The sequence below is a fragment of the Vicia villosa genome, linkage group LG1 (genome assembly GCF_029867415.1).
Source record: "Vicia villosa cultivar HV-30 ecotype Madison, WI linkage group LG1, Vvil1.0, whole genome shotgun sequence".
Lineage (NCBI taxonomy): Eukaryota > Viridiplantae > Streptophyta > Magnoliopsida > Fabales > Fabaceae > Vicia > Vicia villosa.
The window spans coordinates 99885002-99911804 of NC_081180.1; the positions used below are offsets into that span (position 1 = coordinate 99885002).

At 34.9% G+C, this 26803-nt stretch overlaps 1 protein-coding gene across 1 annotated transcript; it reads right to left on the reverse strand.

Annotated features, from left to right (window-relative positions):
- Positions 1 to 6788: 6788 nt before the first annotated feature.
- Positions 6789 to 8072, reverse strand: LOC131613412 (isoliquiritigenin 2'-O-methyltransferase-like). The gene is made up of 2 exons (XM_058885088.1): positions 7553 to 8072; positions 6789 to 7470 (listed from the first exon to the last, which is right to left on the reverse strand). The coding sequence occupies exons 1-2, from the start codon at positions 8008 to 8010 to the stop codon at positions 6795 to 6797; spliced, it is 1134 nt and encodes a 377-aa protein (XP_058741071.1). The 5' UTR covers positions 8011 to 8072; the 3' UTR covers positions 6789 to 6794.
- Positions 8073 to 26803: the final 18731 nt, after the last annotated feature.

Genomic DNA, 26803 nt, shown 5'->3' on the forward strand with positions numbered 1-26803 from the left:
TCTCCTTATAGGTAGAGAATGCAAGTAAACATCACATTGACATTTGATCACAAGACTAACTAAATTGGTCCCATCGTGTATGATGGATGTGAGGGGTGTTAATACCTTCCTCTCCCAAAAATGACTTCCGAACTCGTTCGTAGTTGAGATGACCATCTTATCCTTATCTTTTGTGGGTTTTAACGATATTTTTCCTATCCTTTTGGAATAAATAAAATTTGGTGGCGACTCTGTTATATTTCGAGCGTGCGAACGCTCGAGTATTTTTTACGCCTCCACAATTACTGAATAGAGTATCTAAGTCTTAGTTATGATCTTCTCACTGAAGGACTGATGACTATTGTGATAAACATAAGTCAATTGAGTGAAGTCTGAAGGTATTGCCATCAAGAAAAGGATGTTTTATCTCTAATGAGATGTATGGTGTTCTTGTGCGAATTTAAGAACAATTGCTATTTGTGTTCACTACAAGTTTTTAGTTGTTTATTCTCTTACTTGTTGTCAAGGAAGATGAAGTCAAGATGTCACACTAAAAGGTGCAACATCAGAATGTTACAAAAACTACATAATATACTCTAATGGATCTGGCCAAGTCTAATGCAAGATGAATATCTAGTGGATAAAAATAGGTATATTCTTTCTCTTGTGTGATTTATGACAAAGAAAAATATATTATTTGAGAAGTCCTCAAAGATTCTTATCTTACCCTAAAAGGAAAACACATTATGCTTATGAATTATTCTATTTAGAGAAGTTCTTTTAGTGATGTTCAACCAGATGTTGAACCATCATCTCAGCAAGTGTATATTCCAGGAATTTTGAAAAGGCTAGCAGGCACTGAGTAAGAAAGCTCTTAAGTAAAGCAAGACTCTGTCTAAAAGGGAGTTTATTATTTGGAGTTGATTTTAGTCTGGAATCATCAGTAGTTTCAAAGATGAAATAACTAATGATGGTGAATAATGGAGTAAAAGCTTTTGGAAAAGTCCATGAAGATGTTATTATTGGAGGATATTCTGGTCACTGGATTATAATTAATTGAATCCTGGTATTTCCTTAAGATTAGCTACTTGGCTGAAGAAAGATGTATTTTCTATTGAGTTGATTACTATAAGTGTACAATGTCAAACTGAATGTCATGAAATTGTTGTGTGACAAGCTACTGCACTCAAGATACTCAAGGATTTAACTATGTTTATAAAAATAAGTCTTTGGTTCAAGTCACCATTGTATCAAGAGTCTTGCTACAGGAAAAAATTGACACTCCTAAGATTGGTATGTCTGAAAAGTTGTAGGAAGTGTTTTTATCATAACTTGAGGTGCAAGTTACATTAAGAACATGAGGGCTAATTTTGGAATTGCATTGCTGTAGAATTATAGTAATAGCTGCTTGGTCGGTTTGTCACCTATATGCCTTCATCTTGTGATATGTGCAACTCAAAAAAAGCATTTTCAATGGCATAGGAATGTCATTTAGAATGTTGTAACATCTTCCAGCAGTCAAAGCTTGGGAAAGAGAAAAAGCTGATAAGAAACATGTATCTCTCCTACGATGAATGGTGCACTGTTACGAAGAATGATTTTATCTTCTTTCAAAAATGTTTTCTTTGACTGGAACATCGTTACATACAAGATTTTCATTACACTCTACCTAACTCTCATTGTATTTAAAGGATTTAAAACCTCACCATCCTCACAAACTGCGTTTCAACAATGAGCAAATCTTCCAAAGATTCTGGTGCTAAGAAGATTCATTTGCTGAGGTCCAATGAGGATAAGAGCAGTGATCCAAAGAAGGCTGATTTCAACATAGCAACAAATATTGGAACATCTACTGAAGCATCCAGAACAGGGAAAACATATGTGACAGAGATGAAATCCCTGAAAAAGAATCATGTTCATCTACATGATTCAGACTCAAATACTGATTAAGACTAGGTAAATTTCATTGACTCAAGAGGGAGACTTGGATAACTGTTATATGCTCTCTGTTAAAAAAAGGGAAAAGAAAAAATCAAAAAAAGGATGGGTCTATTTTTTTAGAGTATATTATTTTCCTCGTTAGTTTTTGTCTCTTTGGGTTAAGTCTGTTTTTCTGTTTCAATTTTCTTCATCAATTGCTGTTTTTGTTCGTCTAGTTTGGATGAGTGTGCTGTTTGTTTTTTTGTTTGAGTCAGTTAGGTCAAGCACCTAGTTATTGAGTCAGTTTTTGTTGTTGTTTGTTTTAAATCAATTCTTGTGTGTTTTGGTTTGTTGTGTTAGTTTCTTTCTACCCATTTTTGTCAGTTTTTGGCTAAAAAGGGGGAGAAAAATGTCATTGATTCTAGTATCTAAATTAAGGAATTCTACAATTTAGGGGGAGTGAGTCTTGAGTCTGTCTTTGTTTGTTGTCTTGAGTATGTTTTTGTGTTGCTTCTGTTTTTGCTTCTGCTGCTGCCACTTCTGTTTTGGTTGTGTCTGCATAATGTCATGTTGGATGTTCTAACATCCTGTTTGTGTCCTAGTTGTGTCTTGTTCTCTGAGTTATGTGATTCTTCACATAGAGATTTCAGGATGGTAAATTGAAACTGTGTCTGAGGGGGAGTATATCTCATCTTCTTCCTCATGTACACTGTGTTGAAGGGGAGTACTGTACCATCCCGAAAATTCTTATTTAATTAAGTTTTAAATTAATTATTGGAAATTAGCATTTTATCAAATTATGTGGAAAAATATAAAATGTTAAGTTATTGGGCCATGTGGTGGAATTAGTAAGGTGGGGGTGTAATTGTGAAGGAGCCCATTTCTAATTTTATATTTTTCATAAAATAAGGGAAATAAGGGAAAAGAAATTAGAACGTGAAAACAAGAAGTTGTGAAAAGAGAAGCTGTGAGAGGGAGAACTGAAGAACGTGAAGGAGAACCAAAGAGGAAGAAGACCCATTCAAGAATTTGGCTAAGGTAAGGGGAGACTTATCTGATTAGCATCTATTATCGGGTTAGGGGTTGATAATACTGAATAGATGTAGAATTCGGGTCGATTGAGTCATATGATAGATTTAGGGATTGAGTCAAATTGTATGATGTTTGATCCCTATGTTTGAATCCATGATGTTTGTGTTGTTATGGTCTCAATTGATGTGTAATTGGTGTATTATGATGTGTATTTCGTGTTGTATGTGCATTCCATTTCCTTAAGTTCGTACTGGTATGAATTGAGTGAGTTTGGAATGAATAGAATGCTGTTTTCTGCGATCGGGGGTTTCTGAAAATCGCCAGTTGGCGTCGTGTCCCAGGGTTAGCGCCGCGAAGTGCTTGGCAGAAAGCCAGGAAGTTTTGGTTCGCTCAGGTCGCGCCGCGAACACATGTTTGCGCCGCGAAGTGCTTGGCAGAGAGCCAAGGAGTTTTGAGACGCTCAGTTGGCGCCGCGAACCTATGTTGGCGCCGCGTGCTGTTAGTGATAGACCCTTTTTGAAAAGTTTTAAAGAAGCATAACTTTTGAACCGTTGGTCCGTTTGGTGTGCCGTTTCGAGCTAAACGAACCTTGTGAAATAATCTATTTGATGATTAATGATGTGATTGTGATTGAATGATGCATATATATATAAACATGCTTGATGATGATGATGATTATGATGAAATGAGTATTTGATGATGTTACTCATAAACTTAACGATGGTATAAGTATGTTCATGTATGTTTGCATTCATTCATATTCATTGATGATGTTGTATCCATGATGATGTGTTGGATCAGTAAAGGGCATGATTCCCATTGTGTGGAATCTGTGCTGGCAGGGCCGTATCTTGATGTTGTTGGATCGGTCATGGGTTATTCCCATTTGATGATGTTGGTACCACATGCATAGTGTCAGTTCATACATATGCATATTTTTATAACATGATTGGATGTATTCCAGTGTTATAAATATTGATGATGTGTTGATTGATTGTTTGTGATGATGAAACTTGTCTGAATGTCTGTTCATGAAACAATTGGATGAACGATGCAGCTATGATGTGTTGTTGCTTTATAACCTTATAAAATTTGTTAATTATGATGAGACTCACCCTTACGATGTTTAATTAAATTTTGAATTGTGACACCCTTATTTTCATGTACTCTGAATAAACTTATTAATTGCCGCGGGGTTTAGAAAGGGGTGTTACAAGTATCACTTATCTTCTTCCTCATGTATAAAGTTTACATGTTAAGCATGTAGCTTGTGTTTGTGTATCTGCATTTGAATTGAGATATATCTGTGCAGTTTGGTCTTTAGTTGTTTTAGCCAAAATTTGTCAAAGGGAGAGATCGTTAGATCCATGATTTTGGGGTTGGCAAAATTGTGCTAAAACATGATGCTTGAAAGATGTTAAGCAAGATGGCGTAACATCTTGATCTCTTGTTACAACTAAGTATGAGCATACAGGAAAAAACAGATGTTGTGATAGATGTCGTGACATTCTGTATCAGAAGATTACACAGGCTATTTAGAATCTTGACATGATTGATATGTTTTAAATTAATTATGTGATATTTCCTTTGGATGTATCCTAGTGATTTACGCAGGTCAGGAAGATTTAATCTATAACAAATGAATCAAATCTCCACCGAAATTAACGTTTCTAAATTTAGATGAATGAGACAATATTTGTTTTCAAGATTCAAAAAGATTTCTCTAGAGATTTGTTGCATCTCTCAGCTTGTGGATCAAGTAAAGTGTTTCGAAGCCCATGAACTGGTGAAAACTATTTAAAGAGATCCCTATATCTAGTGTAACCAAATCTTTTCACAATTCTAATATTAGGGGAAGGTTAGAAAGCTTAGGTTTTGAGAGTCTACTATGTTTTAAGTCTCTCACATATCTTTTGATACTGTGTGGTAAACTGTATGTTGCTTGAGTGTTTGTCAAGTTGTGTGTTCTCACCCTTAAAGCTTTTAAGCATTAAGTTGAGTATTGTTCTTGGTTGAAGCTTTTAAGCAAGACTAAGTATTTTGTCTTTGAAATGTAATCTTCTAAATTGGGTTGTTCTTGATACAACCATTGGAATTGGGGCTGTTAGATATCACTGAGGTGATTTAGGTTGTAGAATGATGATTTTCCAGGTCTAGATGTCGACTTCTAGGCAAAAGTTGCACTGGTAGTGATTAGGCGAGAAGTTATAAACTTGGACTGTTTAGCTTTGAACTAATACTGCTGATAGGGGATTTCCTTCCTGGCTTGGTAGCCCCCAGATTAGGTGTTGTTGCACTGAACTTGGTTAACATTTCTATGTGTTATTTATCATTCTGCAATTTTAACTAAGTATCAAATTCAGTTTGATATGCCTGGTTTGTTTCTAGATGTCGTAACATTTATCGTAACATCTGTCTTGACATCATGTGAGACAGCTGTGTTAGCATGTGTTATGCATATACCAGAAATTTCAGTCATCATCAAAAAGGGAGAATGAGAATTTATGTACTTGCAGGTACAATCAATAAGTGATTTAAGATTGTAAATCATATGGATAGCAAGGATGCCAGTCAACCATTAGCTGCTTAGTTTTAAAGATGACAACACTTGAAGTCAAGTAAGTGTCGAAGTTAGCTCTGGCGGTCAAAGATGTACAATATAGTTGATCATGTTATCCTCTCGAATCAAGATAGACATTTGATTAAAGTCAACATTATAGTCTAACGACTCTCAAGTGAACATTTATGATTTTTTATCTCATGTGATTTAACCTTTCAACTCAAATGATGGTAATTAACAAGAAGATATCTTAAACCTTATTAAGAAGACTCAAGGTCCTTGTATGCTTAAATAAAAGATAATAATGTCAAGACTTGAAACTTCAGAGTGTGAAAGAGGGAAAGTGCAAAAACTCGTCTGATCATGTTTGTTTGACTGATTAGTGTCTTATAAATACATAAAGGAATTTCTGAAAGTATTATGGCTAAATGACACACACTAAAAATATAGTGAAGTCTCTTATTTCTCTATTAAAATCGCAAAAAAATATTTTTGGATCCTAGCCAATTGATTAGGAAATTGTTCAATTTAGTAGGAGACTTTTTGCAACTGTGTTATTGATTAAATCATTGGCCTAATCAGTTAGATGATAGATAATTAAATATGTAATCGATTGTGACAGTCTCTTAAATATTGATAACGACTCTATATCTAAACTTTTCATTTTTGGTCACAATAATCAATTATTTACATTGACTTATCGATTAGCCTAACCGATTAGGTCATTAATTTGTCTCATAAATTATTTTCAAATTTACACCACGTCTTGACCAATAAATAGAGAGCTTACCTATCATTTTTCAACATCCATAAAAAGAAAAAAAAATCCAAATTTCATTTTTCTCATCACCTACCTCTCTACATCGTTCTTATTTTTCTCACATATTTTAACTAGAATGATTTGAGAATTTTTTTTGGGTGAGAGTATAATTATAAATTTTTCAAAAATTGATTTTTCTATTAAATAAACTATCTAAAATCCTTATAAGCTTTGACCACCCATATAGGTATAGGGTGTCACGCATATATTCTTTTTAGCAAATCCAACTTACAAAAATCTATAAAAATTTAAGAGAAACCAATCTTCCTTGAAATCATGAAAACCAAACTTAAACTTATACTTTCACAAAACAAAACAAATATTCTTAAATTGCACACACAATGACACAATACATAATAACACCAAAGCAGAAATTACAACAAGTACAAAGTACAATAACTATATTGACCTCACAAAGAGGTCTTTATTTTGACTTTACTGTTTATTTTAAAATTCAAAGTTACTGTTGTTGTAATAATTGCTTCATTTGTAAAATTCCATGACTCCTAAACATGAGAAAGCACGGCAAGCAACTTGGAATTTAGAAAATCCAGATACTTTTCCCAAATTCTCATACTGTTTCTCAGTTCTTTCCCTTCCACCAACTGTGATAAACATGAGATTGTCAATAGTTGAAACAAGTTTTGACTCTTGAGTTGAGGTTGGTTCTTCTGGCAATATGAATTCCACAATAATGACTTTTCCATTAGGTGACAATGCTTTGTGACATTTGGTTAAAAATTGTATGCATTTTTCATCAGACCAATTATGACATACAGCTTTTAGTATGATGGCATCACCTTGTGGAACACTTTGAAACATATCTCCTCCAACATGCTGAATGCCTGGAATTGGTGCTGCATTTTCAATTACCTGTGGCAGATCAAAATTAATTCCCTTTATTGATGGATATTTCGATATTATCATTTTCAGATTTTGTCCACTTCCACCTCCCACATCAACCAGTGTTGATATTCCATCAAATCCACTGTATATTTCAAGCATTCTTTTCATCTCTGTTGCACATACATCAACCATTGACTTGTTGAATATTTGGTTCATTTTCTTATCATGTCCCATGTATTCATACTTTGTCACTCCATGCACTTTCTTGAACAAATCTATGTCTTCATCAACCACTGCTTCCTTAAAATTCATCCTGAATAACAACAAAATTATTTCTTATTCCATTTTCTACATTTATTAAATATATTAAACAAGTTAATTATAAAAGAACTTACCAAACTTGTAACAATGCTGGATAACATAGAAATGTAGTGAATGAAGCCAAGTAGCCTCTACTTTCATCAGGGACAAGGTGTTTTCCGACCGACGAGAGTCCATAAACTCTCTCGATACTGCTGCCATTATCGGCTGTTCGAGTGGAGGAAGTGAGAAGGGAATAACTAGTGAGCAAGCGCAACATTCGGTCGAGCCTATTAGGCAAGTCGGAGTGTTGGGCTGATGATGGGAGTTGAGAAGCAATTTGTGAAGGTGAGATGAAAGCACCAGGTGGTGATGAGTTAGAAATGATCTCAAATAAATTGAGATGAATAGCAGCATTTAAGACAGCAGGATAAACAAGATTAGTGGTAAGTACCATTGCTGAAAGACAAGCACTGTCTTCTGTTTCTATTTCATCAGAAAAAACACTAATTTTGTTATCTTCCTCATTACTAGTATAGTTGGTATCTCCCATTTTCTTTTGATATATAATATAGTACTAATGAATGAATGATATTTAGTTGATGATGTTGTTGTGTTTGCATGGTTTGATACTCTATTTATAGGCAAAATAAAAACAATCAAAGATCACTTTGTGGTAGCTCGGAGGACTTATATCTACTCCTTAATTAATTTATGAGTTTCTTTTTTAAAAATAAAATAAAATTATATACTTGGTTTTGTGTTACTAGTAGCAGTATGTCAAAGGTTACGACGCTCTCTATTTTCTTTGTATTCATTCAATGCTTAATTAGGTCATGATTCATGCATGGCTACTACAGTAGTTACCTTTCTTAATGGGAGAAAGGGTCTCAATGAAGTCAAAACCTTGTCTTTGGTGGAACTCCTTTGAAACAAGTTTTGTGTTATGTCAAAGGTTACCACACGCTATCTGTTTTTCATTTGTATAATGCTTAAGTCGTGACTCATGCATGGCCAGTAGTTACTTTCTCAATTGAAGATATAATATTGGAAAGGTTTAACCGACTTGCCATTTTAATCATTAAAAAAAGTAGAAACAGGTTATTTATAAAATTCCTACTACAATTTAACATTTTTAAATATGTATAACATTCTTCTTTCTTTCTTTATTTTTTTCAAAACCGTAAGTGCATTTCATGCCAATACAGGACTAGGACTATCGATAATTTGGCTATAAATCTGCTGCAAACATGGCTGCAGGTTTTCAAATTGCCGAGAATCATAGTCTGATAAAAATATGCATTTCCAATATTCTTATGACTTGTTTTATTTATAAATAAATTGAATTATCCTTGGTTTTGAAAACTGTGAGTTAGCTAGATTTATTTAGCTCTTAGATTTTAATTTTTTATTTATATATTGCTTAAGTCATGACTTGTGCATGGATAGTAGCTAGCTTGCCTTGCCTTGACTTTTCTATTATAAAAACTTTGTTATAAGTAATTTTAGAGCTACTCTCGTGTGGTGTTTTTTTGTTTTGATTTTTTTGTTTTGTGAAATTAGAATCTGGTTTAACTTAAACATAACCGTTTATAAAATGAAAGATGTCACTCTATATATATATTTTTAAATTATATTTTTAATCAATATGAGATTTTTTCCAGCCTAATCAATATTTTCTTCCAGCCACATCACTATTGAGTATGGGCGTGCATATAAATAGTAGGTGATCCAAGGCTCAATCAATAAATTATCATACCATAGTAAAATTATAGTTTGACCTAATTCTTAAAAGATAATCTTGTAAAGAGAAATTGTATGTATGACTTTATATCAACTCTTTCTAACCTCTATCTTTGTATTTCACTATGCTAAAATTGTCTTTTAGCAGCACCCTACTAAAGCGCTTTTAGGAAAAAGCGCTGGTATAGGTTTCGCTACAAATAAAAATACGCAAAAAAAGCGCTCTTAAAGGGGGGGGGGTTTACGAAAGCGCTTTCAAAAAGCGCTCTTATAGGGGGGGTACGAAAGCGCTTTCAAAAAGCGCTCTTATAGGGGGGTACGAAAGCGCTTTCAGAAAGCGCTTTCAAAAGCGCTGCTATAGGGGGGTGGGTTACAAGAGCGCTTTTGCCCTAAAAAGCGCTGGTAAGGCAGGGCTACCAGAGCGCTTTTTAAAAGCGCTTTCATAGCTGTTTCGTTAATTAAAATTTTTAAAATCAAAATAATTCTGATATGCGTTTCATAATCCCTAATCTTCTTTCTCTGCCATCGTTGCCTAGAATACGAAGAACTACATCGCTGCATGCCCAGAATACGAAGAACTCCATAAAAACTCCATAAATATTCCTCAAAACCGTAGCTCATCCTCAAAACCGCAACACTTAACCTCCATAAAAACTCCATCGCTGCCCAGAATACGAAGATGAAGAAGAATCACTGCCCAGAATACGAAGACGAAGAGAAGACGAAGGAGGTACACGATTTATAGTTCTGTTTTTGACATTTGAAAGATTAGTGTTTATAGGTATTTTATTCAAAGGACACGGCCAGAATAAAACCTGAGAGTATAACACTAAAATTATATTTATTCATTTCAATTGAATAACAATGCTGTGGTTTGATTCTGGTTTGATGCTGGTTTTATCCATCAGACACTATAATTTGAGAGTATAATATGTTTGATTTCTGGTTTGATGTTGAGAGATTACTATGTCGTTATGCTGCCGAATCGATATGTTGCTGTGAAAATACTTTTACACACCCTACTGCTGCAGAACAAAATTATATATATATATATATATATATATATGAACATGATTTTAGTGTTTATTCATATGTTTTTTTATAGTTGAAATTCTGTTTTTATCTTTGATACATAGCTATAAAAGATTTTTCTTTCCTTAGATTCTTGAGGTGATAAACTATCTATGGAATTTGTTGAATTAGTAATTGCCTGGTATTAGTTTCTTGAGGTGAATCTTGCCTTTGAAAGGTTCCGGTTGTTATAAGTAATCTAGTAATTTTGATAAATGAAATTTTTTGATTAGGAATTGTAAAATTCATACGCGGCAGCAACACTTTTCTAATCTTTGAGAACTTATTAAACTTCTTGACATAGCTTAGTAGTTGTTATAAATTGTTAGAAATTGTGTCTAATATGTCATGTCTAATTAGTTTCAATTCAAATTGAATTGTTATTATAATATTCTTATATAATTTCAATATGTGTTAAGATAATATTCAATAGCCTCTTCTTGTTCAATTAGTTACGTGAATAATTAGTGTTTTTGTTTAGCTTACTTAACAATAAATCCATGATTTACTATTGTTGTTGTGGCTGCCCGAATACTAATAGCATGATAAAACCATGAGTTAATTATTGTTTTGCCCACTTTTGAACTTAATTGGAATATACCATGAACTTGTTGGTTTTTAAGCTATGGATTATGACCTCATTTTTATACTCTTCAATTAAGTTTTTTATTTTATATTTTTTAGGAATATCTTGCTAGATAGGGGTTACTTGTGAAGAGTGAAAGTTTGATCGTTTTCAAGAATCTTACATTGTGCGGGTCTAGAAGTTGCTTACTACTATACAGGTAATTAATTGTTCTCTCTCGCCAAAGTAATATGTTGCGTTTTATTGCTTCTGATTCATTCCGTGTATCCTTTGCGTTTTGACAGAAACACATTATACCGTTCTGTTCCTTAGTAATTAGTTGTTTTTGTTTAGCTTAATTAATTAAGACATGAGTGATAGATTCTAAACTGTGTTAATGTTTTAATGTATTGAAGTTTTAACATGAGTGATAGATGTACTGTTTTAATATTGTTTAAGTGATGAACTTACTAACTTTGTAACTTTTAGATTATATTAAGTAATACTCATTATTCCGACATGTGGAATATTCTTGATGTCAATTTCGTTAATCGTTAAGTGATGAACTTACTAACTTTGTGAATTGAATTCGCCATAGGGGTTACTTGTGAAGAGTGAAAGTTTGACCGTTTTTGTTTAGCTTAATTAAGACATGGATAAGACATGGATGAATTCAAACCGATTGTCGAAAGAATACGAGAAAGGGGTATGGGAATTCGTTAAGTTTGCGGTTGCGCACTCCGAAGACCCGATTCGTATGACGTGTCCTTGCTTGGGTTGCTGTTATGGGGATAAGGTTGACGGGAAACAGATGGCATCGCATTTACTACGGTTTGGAATTGATAGAAGTTATACAGTTTGGAGTTTGCATGGTGAAAAAAGTAACAGGAATGTTGAGTCGAGGTGTAATACGAAGTATTCTTCAAACGACGATTGCACAGACACATACGATTACGATCGAGTTGAAGAGATTGCAGAAGCGCTTGAAGAAGATCTTGAGGATTGTCCCAAAATGTTCGAGAGGTTGGTAAGCGATGCAGAGAAACCGTTGTATGATGGTTGTTCAAAATTCACAAGATTGTCTGCGGTGTTAAAGTTGTACAACTTAAAGGCGGACAATGGATGGTCGGATAAAAGTTTCACAGAGTTATTAGCCCTTATGAAAGATATGCTACCAAAGGATAATGTTCTTCCCAATCGAACGTATGAAGCCAAAAAGATGTTGTCCTCTATTGGCATGAGCTATGATAAGATACATGCATGTCCAAACGATTGCGTTTTGTTTCGAAACGAGTATGCAGCGTTGAATGAGTGTCCTAAATGCGGTGCCCCTCGATATAAGAAAAAGTTTTCTCCGGCCAAAGTCTTATGGTATTTTCCTATAATTCCGAGATTTAGACGCATGTATCATAGTGAGACCGATTCAAGACACTTGACTTGGCATGCAGATGAAAGAATTATTGATGGAAAGTTGCGACATCCGGCAGACTCACCACAGTGGATGAAAGTTAATAGTGAATATCCTGAATTTGGAAAAGAAGCAAGAAACCTTCGCTTGTCATTGTCTACTGATGGAATGAACTCGCATGGTATTCAAAGTATCTCGCATAGCACATGGCCTGTGATTCTTATGATTTATAACCTACCTCCGTGGCTATGTATGAAGCGTAAGTACATGATGTTATCTATGCTAATTTTTGGGCCTAAACAACCAGGGAATGACATAGACGTATACTTGGCACCCTTAATCGAAGATTTAAAGTTTTTGTGGGAGAACGGTGTGGAGGTTTACGATGGGTATAGGAAAGAAAGTTTCAACTTGAGGGCGATGTTGTTTGGAACAATTAATGATTTTCCAGCATACAGAAATCTATCCGGGTACAGCAATAAAGGTCAAAAAGCGTGTCCTGTTTGTGAAGATGAAACCGATACGACACGATTGGATCTTTGTCAGAAGAATGTCTTTCTCGGCCATCGTAGATTCTTAAATTCTAATCATCACTACCGTGGGTGGAGAAAAGCATTCAATGGAAAGGCCGAGCATCATACAGCCCCGCCTTTTTTGTCAGGTGATCAAATTTTTGAAAAGGTGAAAGATGTGAGCACTTAGTTTGGCAAGCCTTTTGCACATTCACTTGTCAAGGGTGGGTGGAAGAAGAAGTCAATTTTTTTTGAACCTCCATATTGGAAGTCGTTGTACGTAAGACATTTCCTGGATGTTATGCATATTGAAAAAAATGTATTTGACAGTGTTATAGGTACGTTACTCAATATACAAAGAAAGTCTAAGGATGGCGTTAACATAAGGAATGACATGGTAAACATGGGGATGAGAACTGAATTGGGACCCGTGACGAAAGGAAGACGAACATATATGCCACCTGCTGTTTACACTCTATCTAGAAAGGAGAAGAAAACATTGTGTAAGTTCCTCAGTGAAGTTAAAGTTCCAGAAGGCTACTCTTCAGATATTAGAAGACTTGTGTCCATGAAAGACCTCAAGTTAAAGAGTTTGAAGACACATGATTGCCATGTTACAATGGAACATTTTTTACCAATAGGTATACGTTCTATTCTGCCAGAAAAAGTAAGAAGCGCAATAACTAAACTGTGTTTTTTCTTCAGGTCAATTTGAAGTAAGGTGATCGATCCCGCGATCTTACCAACATTGCAAAAAGAGATAGTTGTTACTTTATGTGATCTTGAAATGTGTTTTCCTCCCTTGTTTTTTGACATAATGGTTCATCTAGTCGTTCATCTTGTGAAAGAGACACAATTGTGCGGACCAGCTTATATGAGATGGATGTACCCTGCTGAACGTTATATGAAAATATTAAAAGGGTACGTGAAAAACAGAAGTCGACCGGAGGGTTGTATTGCCGAACGATACGTTGTTGAAGAAGCAGTTGAGTTTTGTACTGAATATCTGTCAAATGTTCAATCAATTGGACTCCCCAAATCTCATATTGTCGAAAAAAAGAAGGAAAAAGGCTAATTGGAAATAAAGTTGTGACAATATCAATGGTCGAACGGGATCAAGCGCACTTGTATGTTCTGCACAATGAGATTGAGGTTGAGCCGTATGTTGAAATGCACAAGGTTGTTCTCCGAGATTTAAAGCCGAATAGAAATGAGAACTGGATAGTACAAGAGCACAATCGAAGTTTCATACCGTGGTTTAGGGAACATATTTATTCAAAGTATCGTTCAGATCCTGCTTCAGTAACAGAAAGGTTGAGATGTTTAGCCTATGGTCCAAGTATAATTGTGTTTTCTTATAGCGCATACGCAATTAATGGATACACATTTTATACCAAAGAACAGGATGATAAAAGTACTATGCAAAATAGTGGTGTTACCTTGGTAGCTGAAGCAATGCACATATCAAGTGCGAATGACTTAAATCCGAAATTTGCAAATTTGTCATATTTTGGGGTTATCGAGCGCATTTTGGTGTTTGATTACGCAAAGTTTCAAATTCCTGTATTTGGTTGCAAGTGGGTTGAAAATAATAGTGGCATACGAATGGATAAGTCAGGATTTTTGCAAGTGGATCCCAATAGGGTGGGGTACAAAGATGAGCCTTTCATTCTAGCCTCTCAAGCTAAACAAGTGTTCTATGTCAATGATCCGACAAGTACGAAATGGTCTATAGTGCTTTTATCAAACAAAATAGTTGATGAAAACATTGGAGATCAAGGTGATATTGGTGTTGGCATTGAATCTTGTACAAGAAACGATCAAGATGAGAACGAATCTTGTACTAGAAATGATCATAATGAGGGTATTTGGATCAATCCAACCGTCCGCGTTGTTAAGAGACGCGTATCACACAATCCTACCAAGAAAAGAAAGAGACGTTAGTGAAAAAGGTAATAGTATACATATTCCGACTAATGTGCGTTATTCAATTTGTACCGATTGTTATATATTCAATTTGTATAGTTTTTTCAATTTGTATTCCGATTGTTACAATACTTATTCAATTTTGGTGCATATTTTCGTTTTGTACATAACTTTTGAACCATGTATCCGTTTGTCGACTTCTTTACATGTAACTATACTATTTTAACAATTCCGGAGCTGCTCATTCACTTATCTTTACATTTCGGGACTGTTTTTTTATCGGTTTTGCTTCTGCCCGTGATCAAAAGTCGGGCTTAGGGTCTGAATTTCGGAAAACCGACTTCATTTTTGAGTCCGTGAGGACGTTTTACCATAGCCATGTAAATTTCGTTCAATTCCGACAACTTTCTTTTTTTTTTACGCTTATTCTGATTTCACCAATTTCGATTCCGATTTACTTGTACATGCATGGTTTGACTTCCATTTGACTTGTATAGATTGTTAGCATATTAATAGTGTACTAATGTGCTTTAGTTTGTTTGATACAGGTTCAATGGCTAGTAATCAAGAAAACCCACAAGAGAACCCACAAGATAAGCCATAGGAAAACTCACAAGATATAGATGCTCCGGATACATCATCAAAAGAAGTTGCACGAGGTGTGTCCCTTATGAAGGGAATCATTCGACATAGAGACCAAGGATTGATATATAATTTGGAATGGAATTCTGATAACCAACCAATTGGTCCTAATTCTGCAAAGTTGACAAGCTATATTGGTACACTTGTTCGTTTGCATATTCCAGTCTCTGTAGCTAAATGGAATCTGAAAAGCAAAGAGTTGGACGAGAAAAAAGACATGATTTGGGACGAGCTTAAGGTATCATATATGGTTGTTGTTATTATCTTGACGATAATTTGATTAAATTACTTATACTAACACACTCTATGCGTATGTTTGTTTGCAGAGGTCTTTTACCATACCAGATGAGCGTAAACGCTTCATTCTTAGTTTGGCCGGAAAAAGATATAGAGGGTGGAAAGCTTATCTAACAAACAACTATCTTAAGGATAAAGAAGGAAACTTTCTTGAAGAGGCCCCGGGACGTCCAAAAAAGTATGAGATGTTCATTAATGATAATGATTGGGCTAAGTTTGTAGAGCAAAGAGATGAATCTTTTCGGAAAAGGAGTGCCACAAATAGTGCGAGAGCATCAAAAGCCGCGTATCCATACAAAAAAGGGTGTTTGGGATATGCACGCTTAGAGGAAAAAATTATAAGTAAATAGAAATGCGTTTTAATTAATTGTCTAAATGTGTTTTATTTGACGATTTTATCATTTGTGTCAATGCATAGTTAGAGGAGACGAAAATTGAGGAAACCTCACTTCCAGTACATGTGTTGTGGAAGGAAGCTCGTGTGGGCAAGAATCAAGCTGTCGATCCCGATGTTCAAAGAGTTTATGCTGAATGTGTAAGTATAACACTGTGTCTTTAATTAAATCAAATGTTTTTTAATATATAAATGATTTTTTTATCTCCACTAATAATTATTGAAATGTAAATGAATTACAGGAGACCTTGTCGCAATCGGTATCCACCGGTGAGGACCAGGATGATAGGAGCGTACTTAGTAGAGCATTAGATGCTCCTGAGTATCTCGGTCGGGTGAGGGGTAAAGGTCATGGTGTGACTCCAACCTCTTTTTACAAGCATCCTAGGAGAAGAAATCCTACCAATGAAGAAGTGTTGCAAAAATTGCAGGAATTGCAAGCACAAGTCTCTGAATTGCAAAGAGATAAAGATATGTATATGAGAGAAAAGTGTAATACTTCATCGGTGAAAGAAACTAGTGATAAAGCTAGTATCAACTGTCAAAGAAAATTTCCCGAGGTAATTATAAATTTTTTTCCTTACAAATTGTTCTATTTTATTAATGATAATGACTTCATATTTACTACTGGTTTAGGGCATTTCATCTTGCCAACTATACTTATCGTCACCGAATTATCGCCTAGTTGGCAAGGGAAAAGTGCACAACACTTTGGGAGATTTACTTCACCATAGACCGCTCCCGGATGAACACCTGAAAGTATCGGTGGATGTTGTATTAGATCATGATGCGATGCTACCGGTACCTGACATGGTCTCAGAGACGACATTGCTGCGAGATGCAATAGGATCATTTGTTGCAAGGCCCTCGGAGCTCATTACCATTAGTGATGAGGTATATTGAAAACGATTATGAATCATTTAGTTTTCGAATGTCAATTCTGCACCGTTTATTAATTATTTTTTACATTTTAATTTTAGACTGCTCCTACAAAACCCGCAATTAAGGGTAAAGGGATTTTACAGGAGGAGGAGTCTGTTGCATCACTAAAAGAGGTACATTTAAAGTGTTAATATATAATCTGAATCTAAAACTGCATGATTTTATATTTTACCTAACTTATATGATTTTTAGGCATCTGCTCGGGGGTCACAACAAGTGACGCAGCCAGTTCGTAGCGTACCACCCAATGGTCCTCCGAAGCCAGCGGCAAAAAAAGGTGGTGCTTTTGTGCCTCGATATCGGACGACGCTCGGAACAATTGTTGATATGTCCGATTTTAAGGATGGTGCTTTACGTGAAATCAATATGGATGAAGGTGTCTTCGGTATTGAATTCATGTCAAATATTGCAATTGATGACTTGGAAGAGATTTTTACGCATGAACAATTAGGCGTCGGTAATATGCACTCATACATCCGTTAATATTCACTCATCCGATATATTATTTAATTAGTCCCACAATTTATTTACACATTTCAATGAAAATAATCTAATGTTTATTATGTTTTTATTTAAGGTTGTTGTATGACAGAGTGTTGCGCGGGACTGCATTGTCAAACATATTCCGTTTCGTGTCTTCCGCCCATTGCAGCGGAATGATAATTGCTTCGGAATCGGAATCAGTTAGACAGCGCTTAGTCGATAGATTCCTGTCCACCGGCAATACAGAAAGTCTGATTCTTTGGGCGTATAATACCCGACCAGTAGGGTTAGTTTCTCATTCTTGGTTCATCTAATCTCTGTTTCTTTTGTGTAGCAAAATTTTCAAATAACCTATTGTTTTAATTTAAAGAGCACACTGGTTGTTGCTTGCTATCAACCCTATAAGAGAAGTGGTGAATTATCTGAATTCGGTAAATGGTGACTGGACCAATTATCCGACTATGAAGGAAATGATTGATTTGTAAGTGGGATCGTTCTAAATATTCGTGTATATTTATATATTTAATTATTTGTGAGACTGATCTAAACAAATACTTTTATATTTTTGTTAGATCAATACAAGTGTTCCGAAGTCAACGAGACGCACAGGTATCCCGGACTAAATCAAACAACATTACTTGGATCAAAGTGCAGGTACATTATTTTTCACAATTTTGCTTATAATATTTATGCTACTTGATAAAATAAGACAACTATAAAATCTTATTTGTTTTTCTATGTAGTGTCCGCAACAGCGAAACAGTTCAGATTGTGGATACTATGTTTTGAGGTTTATGAAAGAAATCCTTCAAGCGAATCAATTAGAGATTCCAATCACGGTATGAATTTATAACTTAAGATAATTTCTTATAATTTATTACACGAGACTTAAGTTGGAAGAAATCAAAGAGGATTTGTGTCAATTTTATATTCAAGAACTATTCATGTAGGATTTGTGTCGATTTGAAGTATAATATTGTTGATGTTACTGATTTAGTTTGTTTGACATGAGTTAGTTGTAAGTTTAAGAGTGCGCCTAAGAGGGGGGTGAATTAGGTTTTCAAAGACTTATCCGGTTTTTAGAATACTTGTACTTATTTTTCTGGTTTGGTGTTTGAAGGTTTTTGAATGGTTCTTTTCTTTTCTTGATAATAGTGATGAAAGCGGTAAAATGCGGAAAAGTAAAGAACACAATGATGTATACTGGTTCCCCTCACAATCCGAGAGTACTCCAGTCCCCTTTCAACATGAAAGAGATTTTACTATTGTTAGATCTTTGTACAAGCCTACACAAGACTCCTCCTACAATCTTCTAACAAAACCACCAAGAACAATCCTCTTGGATTTTTCACTAACTTGTTTCCAACAATCCTGGACAACAAGATCTCAACCACCAAGAACAATCCTCTTGGATTTACAATCTTGATTATGAGAACAATCCTCTCACTAATCAATAACCCTTGCTTTCAACAATCCTGAATAGCAAGTCAATAATAATGAATATATTTGAGTAGAAATGTTAATGAACATATATCAATCTATAAGATTGATCTTCTCTTTCAAGCAAGACAATTTACAATGATATAATAGTGCTCAAGTGTTTATGTATGAATGAGAAACTTTTCTAACAATGTGTAGAAAAAGTTTCAATGAAAGTTCAAGTATGAAACACTTGTATGAAAATATATGATGAAAATATATGATCAAAAAGGTGGTAAATTGTAATGAAAGAGGTGAGGAATAAAATCTGAAATGTATAGTATATATAGGTGACTATATGCCTCTTAGAATGGTTGCATATTGATAGAACAATGCAATGGTTAAAGGTTTGAAAGATGAATTCGTTTGGGACAGATTTAACATGAAAAGTTGCCACTGGTTCAGGTGTAACCGGTTACCTAAAGCATGTAACCGGTTACATGATTACGTTATGCCCAGAAAATTCAAATTCACGACCATGTAACCGGTTACCTAAAATGATGTAACCGGTTACATCAAGTAAAAATGCCCAGAAATAGCTACTGCCAGCAATGTAACCGGTTACATGAATGTTGGTAACCGGTTACCTCAACTCAAAGGGTAAAAATGCATGTTTTTCAAGGTTGGAAACTTATGCCATGCATATATGAGTTTGGGCATGCATATGTATGAAAGTTTATATGATTTTTTGAGCACTAAGTAGTATCAATGTAAAAGTCTTTAACTTGTACCATTATGACTTGAAGATCAATCAAGCAAAGCTAATCTCCATGAAAGTTGCAATCTTGAACCATAGCTAATTTGATCTTTTTGCTCATCCTTTATTGATGCATGCTCATGATAGTTGTCTTCATCAAAACATAATGTTGTAGAGGCTTGCCTTCACATTCTCCCCCTTTTTGATGATGACAACCTTTGAAATATGAAGTGTAATGTTCTTATGTGAATGCTCCCCCTAAATTTGATAACTCCCCCTTGATCAAAGCTCTCCCTTGATTTATAGAGAATTTTACTTCTTTGTGGCTGCAAATATTAGAGACAAGCAAGCATACACATACACACAAATATCTTCTCCCCCTTTGTCATTATCAAAAAGGATGGGAAAAAGATAAATTATTGAAAATAAAATATGAACACAATTAATTCTTTACCTATGAGTTTTAACTCATGAGTGACTTCATCAAACATTCATCTTTGGTGAATATTATTTTGAAGCTTTTGTCACAAAGTTGACTTTTGCTTAGAAGATTTTGCTTTAGTCTTTCAACATAAAGTACATCTTCAATTGATATGAAAATTAGTGCTCCAACTTTGCCAATGCCAAGAGTTCTTCCTTTAAGGTATTATCCATATGTGAAATCACCCTTGAACTTTATAACTAGATTTGAAAGTTAGTTTAAGTCTTCCATCAAATGCTTAGAACCACCACTTGTAAAAAAAAACACCATAGATTTTAAATGGTCCTTAAGCAAACCTACAAAACAAATTAAGTTTGATTTGGTACCCAATGTGCTTTGGGTCCATCATAGTTAGTTCCTTTCTTAACCCACACATAATGCCCACTTGGTACACTAAAGTTTCTCACATAGCAAGCATTAGGTGTGTGACCAATAATACCACAATAAAAACAAGTAGGTTCAAAGTTACTTCTATATCTAGGAACATAAGATTTCTTTTTAGGAAATCTTTTCTTAGGATGATGATGAACCTTTTGTGCTTTATCCAATTTGTTGAATTGTTCACTTGCCTTCACAAAGATAGTTTTACTAGTACTTGGTTTAGACTTTGCATATCCAAGACCACTTTTATCATTAGAGAATCTTTGTTGCCTAAGGACACCTTCCAAACCAATTTGTCCTTTTTCATACCTTTCAAGGACTCTTTTTAATTGAACAATTTGAAAAGAAAGTGATTCACAATTCATGCATGCAACACTATCTTCTTGAACACTAATCATTTTTTCTTTGTCATCTTTTTGTTCTTCTTCTATTATCTTAACCTTCTCTTCTAAAGATGATATTATTTTCTTTTGAGATGAGATAGTTTTATAGAGAATTTTGCATTCTTTTAATAGTTCATCTATTGCACCTTGTGCATCAATATCATAAAGAGAAAATTCATTACTAACCTCATTGTCTTCATCATCGGAATGGTGTGTTGCTACCAATGCAAGATTCACATGTTCTTCATCTGAAGATGAACTTATTTCATTGTCATCCCATGCTACATATGCTTTCTTTGATTTTTTATCCTTATTTTTCTTGAAGTATTTGTTCTTCTTTTCAAGTTTAGGGCATTCACTTTTGACATGTCCTCTTTCTCCACATTCAAAGCATTTAATCTTCCTTGTTGGTGCTTCCTCTTTAATGATCTCCTTTTTCCTTTCTTTTCTTAGAAACTTTTCAAATTTTTTGATAAACTCATCATCTTCTTCACTAATGGATTCATCCTTTTGATTGCTATCATGATGCTTGGCTCTTGTCTTTAAGGCAATATCTTTTGAATCTTTTATTTCAATTTCATGCGTTTCAAGTCTTCCGAGTTCTGTTTCATATTCTTGAAGTTTACCGAACAAGGTTGCAGAAGTCATCTTTGATAGATTCTTTTTCTCGGATATCGCCGTTACTTTCGGTTGCCGTTCTCTCGTTAAGGATCTAAGCACTTTTAGATTTAGTTCTTCGCTAGTGAGGGTCTTACCAAGTGCCTTCAAGTGATTTGTCAAATGAACGAATCGTTTTTGCAATTCGAGAATAGTTTCTCTAGGCTTCATTCTAAACAGTTCGTATTCTTGACTTAAGGTATTCAATCTTGATCTTTTAACTTCGGTGGTACCTTCATGAGTTTCTACAAGAGTATCCCATATTTCCTTTGCTGTTGTACATGCCGATACTCGGAAAAATTCATCCATACTAAGAGCACCTTGAAGAAGATTGATAGCCTTTTTGTCAGCAAGAACCTTCTTTCTATCATCATCATTCCATGAAACTTTAAGCTTTGTTGATTCAACACCATCGACAACAGTTGTAGGAACAAAGGGACCATTTTGGACTGCTTCCCATACTTCTTCTCCTTGTGCTTCTAAGTGAGCCTTCATTCGGATTTTCCAAAAGTCAAAATATTCACCACAAAACAATGGAGGCTTGTTGTTACTACCACCATCTCTAAAAACTGGATTTTGATTTGCGGAAGCCATACTGGATCTTTAGGAACAGGTTACCTATAACCTGCTCTGATGCCAATTGTAAGTTTAAGAGTGCGCCTAAGAGGGGGGTGAATTAGGTTTTCAAAGACTTATCCGGTTTTTAGAATACTTGTACTTATTTTTCTGGTTTGGTGTTTGAAGGTTTTTGAATGGTTCTTTTCTTTTCTTGATAATAGTGATGAAAGCGGTAAAATGCGGAAAAGTAAAGAACACAATGATGTATACTGGTTCCCCTCACAATCCGAGAGTACTCCAGTCCCCTTTCAACATGAAAGAGATTTTACTATTGTTAGATCTTTGTACAAGCCTACACAAGACTCCTCCTACAATCTTCTAACAAAACCACCAAGAACAATCCTCTTGGATTTTTCACTAACTTGTTTCCAACAATCCTGGACAACAAGATCTCAACCACCAAGAACAATCCTCTTGGATTTACAATCTTGATTATGAGAACAATCCTCTCACTAATCAATAACCCTTGCTTTCAACAATCCTGAATAGCAAGTCAATAATAATGAATATATTTGAGTAGAAATGTTAATGAACATATATCAATCTATAAGATTGATCTTCTCTTTCAAGCAAGACAATTTACAATGATATAATAGTGCTCAAGTGTTTATGTATGAATGAGAAACTTTTCTAACAATGTGTAGAAAAAGTTTCAATGAAAGTTCAAGTATGAAACACTTGTATGAAAATATATGATGACAATATATGATCAAAAAGGTGGTAAATTGTAATGAAAGAGGTGAGGAATAAAATCTGAAATGTATAGTATATATAGGTGACTATATGCCTCTTAGAATGGTTGCATATTGATAGAACAATGCAATGGTTAAAGGTTTGAAAGATGAATTCGTTTGGGACAGATTTAACATGAAAAGTTGCCACTGGTTCAGGTGTAACCGGTTACCTAAAGCATGTAACCGGTTACATGATTACGTTATGCCCAGAAAATTCAAATTCACGACCATGTAACCGGTTACCTAAAATGATGTAACCGGTTACATCAAGTAAAAATGCCCAGAAATAGCTACTGCCAACAATGTAACCGGTTACATGAATGTTGGTAACCGGTTACCTCAACTCAAAGGGTAAAAATGCATGTTTTTCAAGGTTGGAAACTTATGCCATGCATATATGAGTTTGGGCATGCATATGTATGAAAGTTTATATGATTTTTTGAGCACTAAGTAGTATCAATGTAAAAGTCTTTAACTTGTACCATTATGACTTGAAGATCAATCAATCAAAGCTAATCTCCATGAAAGTTGCAATCTTGAACCATAGCTAATTTGATCTTTTTGCTCATCCTTTATTGATGCATGCTCATGATAGTTGTCTTCATCAAAACATAATGTTGTAGAGGCTTGCCTTCACATTAGTTACATGTGAAACTTTCTATATTCATACTTTACATGATTTAGTTTGTTTGACAGGAACTATAATGATGTAGATATATAATTTTGGATATTATAATGGTATTATATTAGTATATATATATATTGTCCTACCTATGGTTGAAAATATATCGTCGAAAATATATTACAGGTCGAAAATATTACAGGTTGAAAATATATTACAGGTCGAAAATATTACAGGTCGAACTGGGAGGCTTAAATTACAGGCTGCACTTTAAAATACCTCATTTAGCAACGACAGCGCTTTTAAAAAGCGCTCTTAAAGGGTCACCTACGAAAGCGCTTTATTACTAAAAGCGCTGCCAAAGATTAAAAAAAAGCATAAAAAAAAAAAAAACGCAACCTACAAAAGCGCTTTTGGAAAAGCGCTCTTATAGGGGGGGCTATCAGAGCGCTTTTTCCAGAAAAAGCGCTCTCATAGGGGGGGATACCAGAGCGCTTTTCTAGAAAAAGCGCTCTTATAGGGGGAGCTACCAGAGCGCTTTTTCCAGAAAAGCGCTCTTATAGGGGGTCTACAAGAGCGCTTTTCTGAAAAAAGCGCTCTTATAGGGGGTCTACAAGAGCGCTTTCAAAAGCGCTTTTGTTACCTACGCCAGCGCTGGCTTTGACAGCACTTTAAAGCGCTTTTAAAGCCCAAAATAAGCGCTTTAGAAGGCCTTCCGTGTTGTAGTGTTTGTTGATTTTTTTATTCATGTTGTTATTGACCTCATTTGTTATATATATATATATATATATATATATATATATATATATATATAGCCATAGCTACTCCGGTCGCGTGTTTACCCTGAAATCGTATGCGCAACTAATGAGCAATGCTGAAGTTGAATTAATTGTTAACCAACTTCTAGAACCTAATTTGATAGGGGATTTGATCAACATAAAAATCACACTAGAAGAGAATCAAAATGGTATTAAAGACTGCAGGATTCATCGTTAACAGAAGATTCGTTAAGAAGGAAAAAATTTGGAAGAATTTTGCAGCTTGGAAGCTTGTCCCACTTGGTAAAGGATTTTTTGAATTTCATTTTAGTTCTTCAGAGGATATAAGAGAAGAGCGTGGTCTTTGGGAACTTATAACCTAAAATTAGGTTTCTTTCAATTATCAAAGTGGGAACTGGATTTTAATCACCATACTCAAAGATAAACACATTAACAATCACCATACCGAGTCCATTTTGACAGCTCTACTCATAAGTACTATCAAGGTCTTTAAAAACGATCGCGGTCGCGTAAATGTTTTCGCGATTTCGGTTAGCATAGGTGTATTGCGGTCGTCGCAGTGTAAATTAATGACAAATTATTCTTCAATATAGAAAACACTGATAACGGTATCGGTATTGAAATCTGCCAAAACCGTTTTATTGCAGTCGTATTCGTGGTCACGAACATTTTTTAAAACCATGAATTACACACTTGAACTCATAAAAATTCTATCTCGAGAATTTGTTTAGACTTCAATAATATTTAGACACATTACCTATTAAATAGCTAAGTGATGACATAAAAGTTTATTGCTTTTGAACCCTTTATTTGTAGGACAAGTTAATAAATTTATTTTGATTTAAGGATATGTTTATTACCTTTTGTTTAGTTATTATTTTCAGGAATAATATGTGATTTCAAGGTGTTTTTAAGGGAAGGGAAAACTGTTTGAGTTTGAGATAGGAAATAATGGATATATATTGAAGTCCTTGATAATTCAAATGTATTGTGGAAGTTTTTGAGGCCGTTTTGTAAAAATCAATTTATAGGAAAAGCACTTTTGAAAGTCTGGAAATTCAAAGTTGCAAAGGGGAAATCGATTATCCCTATTTGAGAAATCGATTTCCTGAGACTTGAAGTGTTTTATTTTTAGATTTGCAGTTGTGGAAATCGATTATCCAGTTTGGGGAAATCGATTTCCTGCGCGATAATTTATTTTTTAGCTGTTTTATGGTTCTGTTTGGTTCCAAGTTATAATGTTTAGTATCCTATAAATACCCTCATATAATTTGGTCAAAGTTAATTCCATTTGGTATAATTTTCCTCAATTGCTCTCTACCTCAATATCTCATATTTCTCCATCTTCTCGAACTCTCCGCTTTTCTCCATTGTGCTTTGTGCTCTCTACCTACAAGCTTTGTGCTTGTTTCAACATTTGGCATTAAGAGCCTGATTCTTATCCTTAATCCGCTGCAAAGATGACTACCGTATCCAATGATCGTGTTCCCTCCAATCTTTCAACCTTTGATTCGAAGAACTATGAAAAATGGTGTAAAAAATGAAGATGTTGTTTGACTATCAAGATGTTCTTGAAGTGGTTAACAATGGTGTTACACCACTTGGGGCTGCAACTACTAATGCAGAGCAGGCTACACATAAGGAAGAAAAGAAGAAAGATTATAAGGCACTCTTCTTGATCCACTCTTGTGTTGATGGTGACAACTTTGAAAAAGTTGGCAATTGCGATTCAGCGAAGCAATCTTGGGAGATCTTGAAGAAAGCTTATGAAGGGGATGATAAGGCAAAGAGTAACTTGAAATGTTACAATTGCCAAAGATACAGTCATTTCTCAAGAGAGTGTAATGCAAAACAAAGGGAAAGTCAAAGCGATGAGACTAAGGTTGCTCGACAAGAAGTGGATAATGATAATATGCTTCTTGTGATGATCAAGGAGGAGAATTACGGTAGTAGTGATGTGCTGGACAACAGCAGTAGCAGCTGCAAGTTGTAGGGCAGCAGTTGCAGTAGTTTGGAAAGTGCTGTAAAAACGTGTCCGGAGCAAAACATTATAGTAACGGTTCGAGATGGAGTCCAAGGGAGTGATGAGTGGTACTTGGATTCTAGTTGTTCAACACACATGACAGGTAGAGAGGATTGGTTTGTCAAAATCAATCAAGCCACAAAGATAAAAGTGAGATTCGCGAATGACACCATTTTAGCGCCTGACGGGGTTGGTGATGTTTGATCATGAGAAGGGAAGGTGGCCATTCCTTGATCAAATATGTGCTATACATTCCTAGAATTAAATGTAATCTCTTGAGTATTGGCCAATTGCTTGAGAAGGATTATACGATTCGCATGGAAAACAATATTTTGTGTGTTTTAGACCGAAACAGAGTATTAGTCCTTAAAGCTCTTATGGATCTCAATAGAACCTTCAAAATAGAGTTGAAAGTGATAGAGAATTGGTGTCTTTCTACAGAGGCAAGTCGAAAAGAGTGGTTGTGGCACTACTGTCTTGGTCATCTCAATTTTTGAAACCTCGACGCA

Excerpts from the sequence above, each read along its gene's own strand:
- LOC131613412 (XM_058885088.1), bottom strand. The coding sequence starts at position 8,010 with ATGGGAGATACCAACTATACTAGTAATGAGGAAGATAACAAAATTAGT. Across the intron at positions 7,471-7,552 it reads CCAGCATTGTTACAAGTTTG|GATGAATTTTAAGGAAGCAG; the intron begins GTAAGTTCTTTT and ends GTTGTTATTCAG.